Raw genomic sequence first — 13,138 nt, forward strand, 5'->3', positions numbered from 1 at the left:
TAAGTTGCTACTTTGAGAGATTGTACTCCCTTATTTCTGCTTACCTGTTATAAAATGACAACAAGCTAGTTAACTTACTTTTCCACTGTCAAAGCGATGTTTCCTGAAGCATTTCAGCCCTGCTCTGAAAGAACTCCCTGGGTTTACCATCATGCTGTGGATGTTTGGTCAGAATGTGTTATTTTAATGTGAGAGTCTCATTACTAAGCACTTCCCTGGACAAAATACATTGTGTGTTATTTCTCAAAGTTTCTCAAAGTTGGTATGAAACCAAGAGAAAGAAACGTATCGCTGTATTTGAGTTTAATGACGATTGAGCTGTCAGAATTTATGGCTAGCTTGACTACATTTGATGACAGCTGGCGAGTGAGAATACCAAGTCATTGGCTGACGGCGCATCATATGCTGCTGAACTACAGCGCTGCATCGTGTTGGTCGCGGAGTGATCTTCAATTAAAACTGCCGAGAAAAAAAAGATCCGGTAAACCGCGAAGCACACAGGCTTCTCCCTCTCAGTCGCGCAGCTGCCGAACTGACACAGCTGATTAGCAGAGAGCGCAATGAACACAGACCATTTGTACTTGGCCAAATCAATTCCAGTAATTCATTAAATAATGATACATTCGCTCTAACACGTCGCGACCCACCGTTAACAGGTCTGGTAGCGACCTAATACTTAACAAGGTGAGAGAACTTTGAACAAAACGGTTAAAACTTTAATTATAAATATGAAGGATAGACACCAAAAGGACAAACTTCGATTATATTTACAAAATGTTGGAAGCAATTATTACAAAAATATTGTTCTTTAGCGTAAAATACATGTTCAGTGCATATAAATACTAATCATTTACATATGTAAATGAAGCATGTAAAACGTCATGTATGTAGGTTAGAAAGATAAACTATTTTATTTGAAGTTAGATATATAAATAGCGATATAAATTAAATTATGAACTTTTTCACTGCTTCCAAACTTCAAAGCCAAGCAGATGTCAAAGGTTATATTCTTCTTAGTATCACTGGCATCTGCGGATCAAAAGAATGAAAAGGTGTTATTACATGTTGTATGTAGTATGGCTGTTCAACCACGGTCTCTGAGGACCCAAACATTTCTGATGTACATCAGGGACTGATTCATTCAGACGTTGAACATCAGCTGATTTATCAATGAACTAATATCAAAACGATCAAACTAACTAGTTGAAAGGGGTGTGTCTCAAGTTGCACTCTACCTGCAAGAGGCATGGTCGAAGTGCTGTTTGTTGTTAGCACAGGCAGTATGGTTCAGGTGACATGCAGGGTAGGATGGTCTGGGTCCTGGGTTAGGGTGGGCTGTGGGGACAGTGTAGTGCGGTCTGGGACACAGTCACACCTGTCAACATCTATGTCACAGTCCACCGTTCTCATATTGGGAGAGAAGTCTGGAACAAACAGAGAGAAAAACATAGGAATGACTTAATATTACTACAGGGACTAGACCAGGGAAAATGGAGCGAGAACAAAACATCAAAATAACCACTTCCTACAGAGGCTATGTAATATCCTGAATAACACCCTGATTTAGCATCCCCAGCGCATTACAATGGAATGGTCCCCAAAGTGCAAACACTGCCCAATCCCAGTGCTGCATACCAGCTAAATCTAGTGCATCTACTGGGCTGGATAGTTGATATATCTACCAGTGGTAGACTAACCTGGTTGTTTAGTGGAGGGGTAGGACACAGTGGTAGACTAACCTGGTTGTTTAGTGGAGGGGTAGGACACAGTGGTAGACTAACCTGGTTGTTCAGTGGAGGGGTAGGACACAGTGGTAGACTAACCAGGTTGTTCAGTGGAGGGGTAGGACACACAACGGTCGGCCATGCAGTCCCAGATCAACCCACTGGCACACAGACGCCTGGAGTCCTCTGATTTAGAGAGCTGACGCATCGGAGAGCACCTGCAACCAAACACACAGCCTGGTTAGTGCTAAGGGTACGACTAGCGAGGGTGTGTGTGTGTGTGTGTATCTGTACATCTGGACTCACCCGTTCCTCCTGTGAGAGCGTATATGGGCTTGCCGTCGGATCAGGGGTGGTTCCATACACTTACACTCTGTGTGATTGGCTACCTGTATCAACACCGGCTCAGGTCCGTATTTGAACGGTATCACAGTCAGCAGCTGCAGGACGGAACGTGTCAGAACATATTAGTCCGGTTCTGGAGTCAAGAGATCCACTTTGTAGAGAGAGATGTATTTTATTTGACTCATTGATGGCCCAATGATGTGCATAGTGTACATTACGTAGTCTGTACGTTCTGTATATATTCACGTTCTCCAAAATCCTTGTCATTTAGGAGCACTTATCATAATCACAATTGTCTTAAAACATAAATCAGGGGGCCGGAACTATAGCTGATGCTTGTTGGAGCGGATGGTCAGGGGGCCGGAACTATAGCTGATGCTTGTTGGAGCGGATGGTCAGGGGGCCGGAACTATAGCTGATGCTTGTTGGAGCGGATGGTCAGGGGGCCGGAACTATAGCTGATGCTTGTTGGAGCGGATGGTCAGGGGGCCGGAACTATAGCTGATGCTTGTTGGAGCGGATGGTCAGGGGGCCGGAACTATAGCTGATGCTTGTTGGAGCGGATGGTCAGGGGGCCGGAACTATAGCTGATGCTTGTTGGAGCGGATGGTCAGGGGGCCGGAACTATAGCTGATGCTTGTTGGAGCGGATGGTCAGGGGGCCGGAACTATAGCCGCGGGGTGGAGCGGATGGTCAGGTGGCCGGAACTATAGCTGATGCTTGTTAGAGCGGATGGTCAGGGGGCCGGAACTATAGCTGATGCTTGTTGGAGCGGATGGTCAGGGGGCCGGAACTATAGCTGATGCTTGTTGGAGCGGATGGTCAGGGGGCCGGAACTATAGCTGATGCTTGTTGGAGCGGATGGTCAGGGGGCCGGAACTATAGCTGATGCTTGTTGGAGCGGATGGTCAGGGGGCCGGAACTATAGCCGCGGGGTGGAGCGGATGGTCAGGGGGCCGGAACTATAGCTGATGCTTGTTAGAGCGGATGGTCAGGGGGCCGGAACTATAGCTGATGCTTGTTGGAGCGGATGGTCAGGGGGCCGGAACTATAGCTGATGCTTGTTGGAGCGGATGGTCAGGGGTCCCCAACTATAGCCGCGGGGTGGAGCGGATGGTCAGGGGGCCGGAACTATAGCTGATGCTTGTTGGAGCGGATGGTCAGGGGGCCGGAACTATAGCTGATGCTTGTTGGAGCGGATGGTCAGGGGGCCGGAACTATAGCTGATGCTTGTTGGAGCGGATGGTCAGGGGGCCGGAACTATAGCTGATGCTTGTTGGAGCGGATGGTCAGGGGGCCGGAACTATAGCCGCGGGGTGGAGCGGATGGTCAGGGGGCCGGAACTATAGCCGCGGGGTGGAGCGGATGGTCAGGGGGCCGGAACTATAGCTGATGTTTGTTAGAGCGGATGGTCAGGGGTCCCCAACAATAGCCGCGGGGTGGAGCGGATGGTCAGGGGGCCGGAACTATAGCCGCGGGGTGGTGTTTGTTGGAGCGGATGGTCAGGAACTATAGCCATATTTAAAAAATATCTATATTTATTTACTAAAAACTTTGGGACCGCGGGCTGCCTGTTGTCCGTTGCCGACCCCTGCCAGAAATGATTGCCATTTATTAAGGATAATATTAATAATGCGTTTGATTTGTAATACACCTACTAACAGATATTTAAAGAGGAAATGCTCACTGTTTTATTAACATAGGCAGTACTTGTGTTTCTGCACGATACACCCTCTTTGTTGCAGCATCCGTTGCACCTGAAGACGGACACGCAGGGGGGCTTGAAGAACATGGAAGTCGTGGTGCCCAGTTCCTTTGCCACGTCTACACACGTCTCTCTGGGCGTGCACTGGGTCTTCTGCCACTCATCATCTATGGCTAATGATCACATACACACAACATCAACAGTTACACACAGAACAAAACTAATAGCAACCATAGAGACTTGCTTTGGCTACCGTCTGGGTACACTCACATTCTAACCACAAAACATGCATTAGCAACCTGGAATTAATGTCTTGGCTTTTGCTTGGAGGGTCAACACAGTCTCGAGAAGACCCAGGGTTCAAACCCGTCTGTCTCATACTTTATCTCCAGGGAGAACATTGAATAATGCCCAGCCTTTAGCTCAGAGGTCTAACACATTCTTGCAGTGCACAGTAGACGCAGATATCGAACCCACATACCTTTGAGTATCCCGAGGCTGTATGAGCCAGCAGCATAGCTCAACAAACAATACCAAAGCTTTAGCTTAGAGAGCCAACACAGTTTTGAGGAGACCCAGGTTTCGAACCCACATACCTTTGAGTATCTCCAGGCTGTAGGATGCTACAGCGTAGCGCGTGGAGCGGTGTGACCCAGATCCAGTGGAGGAGGAGGACGAGGAGGAGGAACGGTGGTTGGGCTGCTGAGAGGAAGAGGATGAGGGAGACGTCTCCAGGTGTTTGAGTTTTAGACCACACTTCCACAGCTTCCAGTCAGGGAAATCTGTCAGCATGAGCAGCTCGTCCAGACTGGAGGCCGAACGCACATCCCTCTCCCACTTCTCCTGGTTGATCACCTGCAGGGAGCAGAGGAGGAGGACACAAAACATTTAATGATATATGTTGTTTTAAAGACAGGATAGAAAATAAGCTCCAACACGCTGGTAAAATATTGTTAGTTGGTTTGTGAGAGTCAACAGTCTCACCACAAGAGGGCAGCACTCTTACATCCACGTCAGGATTAACTTTAGATGCCATTGAGGCCGGTTTACAAGGACTGGACTGAGCTGATGATACATGCAAGTCAGTCTGATTCCTCACACTCACATCCACCTCTGACTGTGCTATTATTGCCCAACGCCAGGTCCCACAGACCATTAACAGCTGTCCTGGGATTTAAGACTATCATCATTTAGATCACAACAGATACAAAAACAATCAGTGCTTCTGTGTATTATAGTATTATAGCACTACATAGTATAGTACTACAGTATTATAGCACTACGGTATTATAGTACTCCAGTATTATAGAACTATAGTACTAAGGTAGTGTAGTATTATAGTAGTACAGTATTATAGTACTATGGTATTGTAGTATTATAGTACTACAGTATTATAGTACCACAGTATTGTAGTACTACAGCATTATAGTATTATAGCACTACAGTAGTATAGTACTATATTATTGTAGTATTATAGTACTACAGTATTGTAGTATTATAGTACTACAGTATTGTAGTATTATAGTTCTGCAGTATTGTGGTATTATAGTACTACAGTATTGTAATTTTATAGTACTACGGTAATGTAGTATAGCATTACAGTATTATAGCACTACAGTATTATAGTACTACAGTATTGTAGTATTATAGTACTACAATATTGTAGTATTGTAGAACTGCAGTATTATAGTACTACAGTACAATAGTACTAAAGTACAATAGTACTACAGTTTTATAGTACTACAGTATTGTAGTATTATAGTACTACATTATTATAGTACTACGTGTGTAATCATTACTTCTTCTCATTCCCATGACTCTTCATAGCTGGGATGAGAGGATGCCCATTGTACCCCAAATGCACAGTAGATCCCCTGGCATCAGCCCATAGACAACATAACAGCTGCGAATGTGGAGTTGGCTGGGGTGACATTAAGGGGTAGTGAGGGGCAGGAGTTCCCAGGGTCCACCTGTTGAGGAGCTCTAGGAGCTATGAGAAGACAAGCCTCCTCCTTCCCATGGAGCAGAGGATGGAGGAGAGACACAGAATATTAGGAGACCTAGCCTTCCCACAGAGACAAGCTTACAACTGCTGCTGCACATGCTAGTGCAGATAACAAGCAGGTAGGCCACAAACTAGCAAATATACAGTACTACTGCAGATAACAAGCAGGTAGATCACTAACTAATATACAGTACTACTGCAGATAACAAGCAGGTAGATCACTAACTAATATACAGTACTAGTGCAGATAACAAGCAGGTAGATCACTAACTAATATACAGTACTACTGCAGATAACAAGCAGGTCAGAAAATCCGAGCACAATAATTGATAAAGGTGTGTTGTGTGATCTCTCTCAATGCCCTACAGGCCAACATGGAGAAAGGGAACAGTCATGTGTACAACTCCAAACACATTGGAGGAGACCGGTCTGGTATTACAGCTGACCAGTCCTATGGAGCTGTGGCTTCTTCCCTGCCTCCACTTATAGTGTTCAAATCATATTTACTCTACATTCACTCTTTCTGCACACTATTACCCCCCAAAAAACTAAGACATTACATTATGACTGTGTTGGTGTAATGTCAATTTAACAACAAAATGTTGCAATTTAAATAGTCTATTGTTGCCAATTGTAAAAGTTCAAAATCATAATAACCTTTTAAGCATTTACAATATAAAAAGGGTGCGGTCGGATTTGTTGAGAAAGACAAATAACGAGGGAATAAGGGACTTCCATTCATTTATGAGACGGGAAAGGAAACCCACAGAACAGATGGAGAGTTGAATAAACAACGGAGAGGAGAGGGGCCGGGTCAGAGGCGAGGCTGAGGAAAAGGACTGTCATGCAATACGAAACATGTCAAACAGAAACAGTTTGCTTTCATTTCTTCCAGTCGTTGTAACGACATGAGCCGCCACTGATCTGTTCAATATGTGAGGATTGTGTTGTTTAGGGTGTAGCTGGATGCTTCCTCTATGTGAGGATTGTGTTGTTTAGGGTGTAGCTGGATGCTTCCTCTATGTGAGGATTGTGTTGTTTAGGGTGTAGCTGGCTGCTTCCTCTATGTGAGGATTGTGTTGTTTAGGGTGTAGCTGGCTGCTTCCTCTATGTGAGGATTGTGTTGTTTAGGGTGTAGCTGGATGCTTCCTCTATGTGAGGATTGTGTTGTTTAGGGTGTAGCTGGATGCTTCCTCTATGTGAGGATTGTGTTGTTTAGGGTGTAGCTGGATGCTTCCTCTATGTGAGGATTGTGTTGTTTAGGGTGTAGCTGGATGCTTCCTCTATGTGAGGATTGTGACGTTAGGGTGTAGCTGGATGCTTCCTCTATGTGAGGATTGTGACGTCAGGGTGTAGCTGGCTGCTTCCTCTATGTGAGGATTGTGACGTCAGGGTGTAGCTGGCTGCTTCCTCGTAAACCAGACAGACAAGGAGTTTTCTTTTCCCTATTCTGCAATTTAGACCCAGGGGGGAAAACAGGTCCCCAAGGGGAGAGATATCGGGAGAGAGGAGAGAGCGAAGACGAGAAAGAGAGAGAAGTGATTGATAATTTAGGAAGTTCAAACGCTCCCCTTTCCAGGTCAGTGAGATCTTGCATGCATTTGCACTTCCAATACATTTGCACTGTTTACATAAGAGGCACACACACACACACACACACACACACACACACACACACACACACACACACACACACACACACACACACACACACACACACACACACACACACACACACACACACACACATACTGCTCATTAGACCATGTCAGCGCTGATCTTCATGGACAGCTCACAGGTGGTGTGTGTGTGTGTCTCTACGCCCCCTGCCAACTGGTCAGCGCTAGTTTTATTAGCTCACATGGTGAGTTGTAAGGAGAGTTGATTCAGTTCATAAGAACACAAAGATGGACACAAACCTGGTGCCTCCAGTGGGAGACATGTGTCCCACTGTGTTTGATGACATACCGGTTATTAATAAATAGCTTCTTGATGACGATGACTTGTGCATTTAATCCACAGAATAAGAGCCTGAGCAGAACATGAGTTGCAGATGAAACAGTGCCTGGTCTGGACATTGAAGCCATACAGAAATGAAGTGCATAGACACTGGACACTTACCCTGAGAGAGCTGGGATCATCTTGAACCTTGTTTGGCATTCCCAAGTTCAACCTCACCAACACCAGCATCATTCCAACACCGGCAGCAAGCATCCTCTGCATCCTCTGGTTCGATGCTGTATCTCAGTCTCTTTTGTGTTCAAAGTTCTCCTTCTGTCTCTGTACAGTCAATTTTCAGTCTCTGGACAGAAGTTGTATAACAGAGAGATGTTTCTCTCAGGGTAATCCCCTGTAACAGAGAGATGTTTCTTTATTGGGTAATCCTCTATAATAGAGAGCAGAGCCAGAGGAAGGAGTCTCCTCTCTACAGACCAGCCCCTCTCAGACCGGCGCTGACTCCTCAGACCACACACAAGCTCATGTCACAGTCCCTGTGGTTACGGACACCTCTCCCTCTCTCCCCCTGGGTCACAGACACCTCTCCCTCTCTCCCTGGTCACAGACACCTCTCCCTCTCTCCCCCCGGGTCACAGACACCTCTCTCCCTCTCCGTCTGGCCACAGACACCCCAGAGCAAATGGAACAGCTAAAGAGGATTTAAAACACCTCTACCTCTCTCCCCCCCCCCCAACTACACACAGAAAGGACACTTAAAGTTTCACAGTCACTTGAGACTGCCCCAAGGACTCTTAAGACTGTCTCTCTATTGGTCCAACTACAAGCAAGGACTCTTAAGACTGTCTCTCTTTCTTTCGCCTGTCTTGACTATCCCCTCTCTTCTCTTCTCCCCAGTTAGTCCAGACATCTTCAGATCTCATTATCTACTGTGTCTCAGCCTCTGCGTTAAAGGGCCTGCTTGTCACATCGAGTGAGCATGGCCCCGCACTTAGTTCCCGTCCTTCAGGGTTGAGAGGGCTGTCTGTCTGTCTCTCTGTCCCAACCTTTGCTGCCTGGTTCTGTTTGTCTGTCTGATGTTGCCTTGCTCTGTCTGTCTGTCTGTCTGTTCTGTCTGCCCCTGCCTTGTCTCCCTGATTCTGTTTGTCTGTCTGATGTTGCCTTGCTCTGTCTGTCTGTCCCTGTCTGATGTTGCCTTGCTCTGTCTGTCTGTAAGTCTGTTCTGTCTGATGTTGCCTTGCTCTGTCTGTCTGATGTTGCCTTGCTCTGTCTGTCTGTAAGTCTGTTCTGTCTGCCCCTGTCTGATGTTGCCTTGCTCTGTCTGTCTGTAAGTCTGTTCTGTCTGCCCCTGTCTGATGTTGCCTTGCTCTGTCTGTCTGTAAGTCTGTTCTGTCTGCCCCTGCCTTGGCTGTTAAATCCAAAGCCACTGTATTTCCACAGAGTTCAGCTTATCTGGAGCAGCATGAACATGTGTTTTAAATGTGATCCAGACCTCAGCTACGCAGCAGCATGGATACATGGGCCAGGGAGGGACGCTCCCACCCTCCACCCCACCCCTATCCCATCCCAGCCAAAACTCACTTCCCACTGGGCACAGACCTCATTTCAACGTCTAATTACGAGGAAACATTGATTCAACCAGTGTGTGCCCAGGGGTTTGATTGTCTGCGGAGGGAGGGATGGAGGGAGAGGAGATGTGATAGAGGGGGAGGGAGAAACAGGAGATGTGATAGAGAGGGAGGGAGGAGGAGGGAGAAACAGGAGATGTGATAGAGAGGGAGGGAGGAGGAGGGAGAAACAGGAGATGTGATAGAGAGGGAGGGAGAAACAGGAGATGAGAGAGGGAGGGAGGAGGAGGGAGAAACAGGAGATGTGATAGAGGGAGGGAGGAGGAGGGAGAAACAGGAGATGTGATAGAGAGGGAGGGAGAAACAGGAGATGTGATAGAGAGGGAGGGAGGGAGGAGGAGGGAGAAACAGGAGATGTGATAGAGAGGGAGGGAGGAGGAGGAGGGAGAAACAGGAGATGTGATAGAGAGGGAGGGAGAAACAGGAGATGTGATAGAGAGGGAGGAGGGAGAAACAGGAGATGTGATAGAGAGGGAGGGAGGAGGAGGGAGAAACAGGAGATGTGATAGAGAGGGAGGGAGGAGGAGGGAGAAACAGGAGATGTGATAGAGAGGGAGGGAGAAACAGGAGATGTGATAGAGAGGGAGGGAGGAGTGAGAAACAGGAGATGTGATAGAGAGGGAGGGAGGAGGAGGGAGAAACAGGAGATGTGATAGAGAGGGAGGGAGAAACAGGAGATGTGATAGAGAGGGAGGGAGGAGTGAGAAACAGGAGATGTGATAGAGAGGGAGGGAGGAGGAGGGAGAAACAGGAGATGTGATAGAGAGGGAGGGAGGAGGAGGGAGAAACAGGAGATGTGATAGAGAGGGAGGGGGGAGAAACAGGAGATGTGATAGAGAGGGAAGGGGGAGAAACAGGAGATGTGAGAGAGGGAGGGAGAAACAGGAGATGTGATAGAGAGGGAGGGAGGGAGGAGGAGTGAGAAACAGGAGATGTGATAGAGAGGGAGGGAGAAACAGGAGATGTGATAGAGAGGGAGGGAGGGAGGAGGAGTGAGAAACAGGAGATGTGATAGAGAGGGAGGGAGAAACAGGAGATGTGATAGAGAGGGAGGGAGGAGTGAGAAACAGGAGATGTGATAGAGAGGGAGGGAGAAACAGGAGATGTGATAGAGAGGGAGGGAGGAGGGAGAAACAGGAGATGTGATAGAGAGGGAGAGGAGACCCGCTGTTTCACAGTATGAGACGTCATTCTGCCAGATGCAAATGGCCTTGAAATGTGAGACGTGGTTGGTTTCCCTCCTTCCCGTAATGGATACTTGCATCTCCTCTGAGGTCTGTCCAAGGACATAATGACTGGAACGAATCAGTGGTTCCATTAGATAGCTTCTGGAGACATCACGGCAGGATAGTTTTGTTGAGGTTCAATTAAAAGTGCTTTTTTCATCATTTACATTTCAGTTTAATGGCTTGGAGGCACAGTAACAAAACATCTATTTGAGAAGAAAACAAATCAGTATAAAATGAGAACTTAATGATTTAAAAAGAGACAAACACATCAAGCTGGTTCATTATTAAAATACACTTGGGTCACATGACCTATAACATGATTAGAAGATGTCTGCCGATTCTTAGAAGGAATCCCTGATCTTAGACCTCCAAGCCGTAGCCCTCTCGAACCCATTGGTCCCTGTCCTGTAGTCTCTGACTGCCTGGTTGATCTCCTCTTCCGTGTTCATCACAAACGGACCTGGAGAGAAAAAGGAAAGTGTAGTGTGTCACGTTACACATAAACGATCCAATACTGTGGTAACTGACTGGAGTTCAGTGATGTGAAGAAATGAAGGTCTTACCATGTTGGACCACCGGTTCATTGATCGGCTGTCCCGCAATCAAGACAAAATGGCAAACCTCTGATGTCTGGAGAAAGGAGTTTGAGTTGTAGTGAATTTACAATTCCTGAAAACTGTGTTAAGAGTCTGTAAGAAGTTCAGACAGCCTACCTTGTTTTCTACGGCTATGCAGTCTCCATCATCAAACACGATGGTGTGATGTGGCTCCGCTTTCTGCTGCTCTGCATCTGGACCTGAAAGAGCAATGGAAAACAGAATAAACTCTACAGACGGGCCCCTGGGATGAAAACAAGATTATTACCTCAAAAGAAATGGCAAACAAAACAACTTTCATTTGAGGAATTTCTGTCAAGATTTTAACCCGAGGGAAACAGCAATCAAGAACCAAAGAAAATGTGCATTTCCTCTCCATCTGACATGGTTAAGTCTGCTTCCTTCATCTGAATACTAAGGTCAAAAGAAATGCTGAAACGCCAAACGCTTCAAGTTGTGGTGGATATATTTTTCAGACACAGCTGTGCTTGATTTGCCTTACAGACTACACTCTGTCGATTCAGTGGCATCTCGGTTCAAACCCACCTTAATCTTAGTTACAGCGAACGGTTCAACTTGATTCTGGTTTCAAAACATCTGTCTACAATTAAATAGGAGTTTTCCGTGAGATCCTACGAAGCAATGATTCCATTTAATCAGATCATAATGCAACTTCCTGTAGAAACAAATATCAACTATGAGTGAAATGTAACAGAAGCCCTTTCTAAACAAGTGAAGAGCGTGAAATAACTCAGACTCACGCTAGCTAACATCTATCATAATGAAAATACAATTCCTCCTTCTCACGCTAGCTAACATCGATCATAATGAAAATACAATCCCTCCGACTCACGTTAGCTAACATCGATCATAATGAAAATACAATCCCTCCGACTCACGCTAGCTAACATCGATCATAATGAAAATACAATTCCTCCTTCTCACGCTAGCTAACATCGATCATAATGAAAATACAATTCCCCCAACTCACGCTAGCTAACATCGATCATAATGAAAATACAATTCCCCCAACTCACGCTAGCTAACATCGATCATAATGAAAATACAATAACGCCTTCTCACGCTAGCTAACATCTATCATAATGAAAATACAATAACGCCTTCTCACGCTAGCTAACATCGATCATAATGAAAATACAATCCCTCCGACTCACGCTAGCTAACATCGATCATAATGAAAATACAATTCCCCCAACTCACGCTAGCTAACATCGATCATAATGAAAATACAATCCCTCCGACTCACGCTAGCTAACATCGATCATAATGAAAATACAATTCCTCCAACTCACGCTAGCTAACATCGATCATAATGAAAATACAATCCCTCCGACTCACGCTAGCTAACATCGATCATAATGAAAATACAATTCCTCCTTCTCACGCTAGCTAACATCGATCATAATGAAAATACAATCCCTCCGACTCAAATATGTGCTTCCCATTGACAAACAAAAGAAACGCTAAAACACTTCAGCATAAGGATATTTTTACACATGAAAAAGGACAGGCTTAACGTGTCCTGTATAGACAAACACTGTAGGGAATAGTTCAACTCTGTATAGCAGGGTGTCACAGGACTGTAGGGAATAGCTCAACTCTGTATAGCAGGGTGTCACAGGACTGTAGGGAATAGTTCAACTCTGTATAGCAGGGTGTCACAGGACTGTAGGGAATAGTTCAACTCTGTATAGCAGGGTGTCACAGGACTGTAGGGAACAGTTCAACTCTGCATAGCAGGGTGTCACAGGACTGTAGGGAATAGTTCAACTCTGTATAGCAGGGTGTCACAGGACTGTAGGGAATAGTTCAACTCTGTATAGCAGGGTGTCACAGGACTGTAGGGAACAGTTCAACTCTGTATAGCAGGGTGTCACAGGACTGTAGGGAACAGTTCAACTCTGTATAGCAGGGTGTCACAGGACTGTA

General features: G+C 46.0%; 2 protein-coding genes across 5 annotated transcripts in view; both read right to left on the minus strand.

The window, feature by feature from the left end:
* Window positions 1-694: 694 nt before the first annotated feature.
* On the minus strand, window positions 695-8,852 carry LOC116352729 (vascular endothelial growth factor D-like). 2 transcript variants are annotated; one of them, XM_031822086.1, is made up of 7 exons: window positions 7,901-8,852; window positions 4,371-4,629; window positions 3,757-3,947; window positions 2,031-2,164; window positions 1,824-1,942; window positions 1,236-1,424; window positions 695-1,029 (listed from the first exon to the last, which is right to left on the minus strand). In XM_031822086.1, the coding sequence occupies exons 1-6, from the start codon at window positions 8,000-8,002 to the stop codon at window positions 1,288-1,290; spliced, it is 942 nt and encodes a 313-aa protein (XP_031677946.1). In that variant the 5' UTR covers window positions 8,003-8,852; the 3' UTR covers window positions 695-1,029; window positions 1,236-1,287. The 2 variants fall into 2 exon arrangements, with proteins under 2 accessions (XP_031677946.1, XP_031677947.1); XM_031822087.1 differs by lacking the exon at window positions 695-1,029 and having other exon boundaries at window positions 1,310-1,424; window positions 1,782-1,942.
* Window positions 8,853-10,740: 1,888 nt separating this feature from the next.
* LOC109886293 (pirin) overlaps window positions 10,741-13,138 on the minus strand; it is a 29,736-nt gene continuing 27,338 nt past the window's right edge. For all 3 annotated transcript variants that reach the window (XM_031822083.1, XM_031822082.1, XM_031822081.1), the window contains 3 exons: window positions 11,306-11,388; window positions 11,156-11,222; window positions 10,741-11,052 (listed from right to left, as the gene is read on the minus strand). In XM_031822083.1, the coding sequence (XP_031677943.1) occupies window positions 10,934-11,052; window positions 11,156-11,222; window positions 11,306-11,388 (269 nt within the window). In that variant the 3' untranslated portion in view covers window positions 10,741-10,933. The remainder of the gene's footprint in view (window positions 11,053-11,155; window positions 11,223-11,305; window positions 11,389-13,138) is intronic.

The sequence above is a fragment of the Oncorhynchus kisutch genome, unplaced genomic scaffold (genome assembly GCF_002021735.2).
Source record: "Oncorhynchus kisutch isolate 150728-3 unplaced genomic scaffold, Okis_V2 scaffold4063, whole genome shotgun sequence".
Taxonomy (NCBI): domain Eukaryota; kingdom Metazoa; phylum Chordata; class Actinopteri; order Salmoniformes; family Salmonidae; genus Oncorhynchus; species Oncorhynchus kisutch.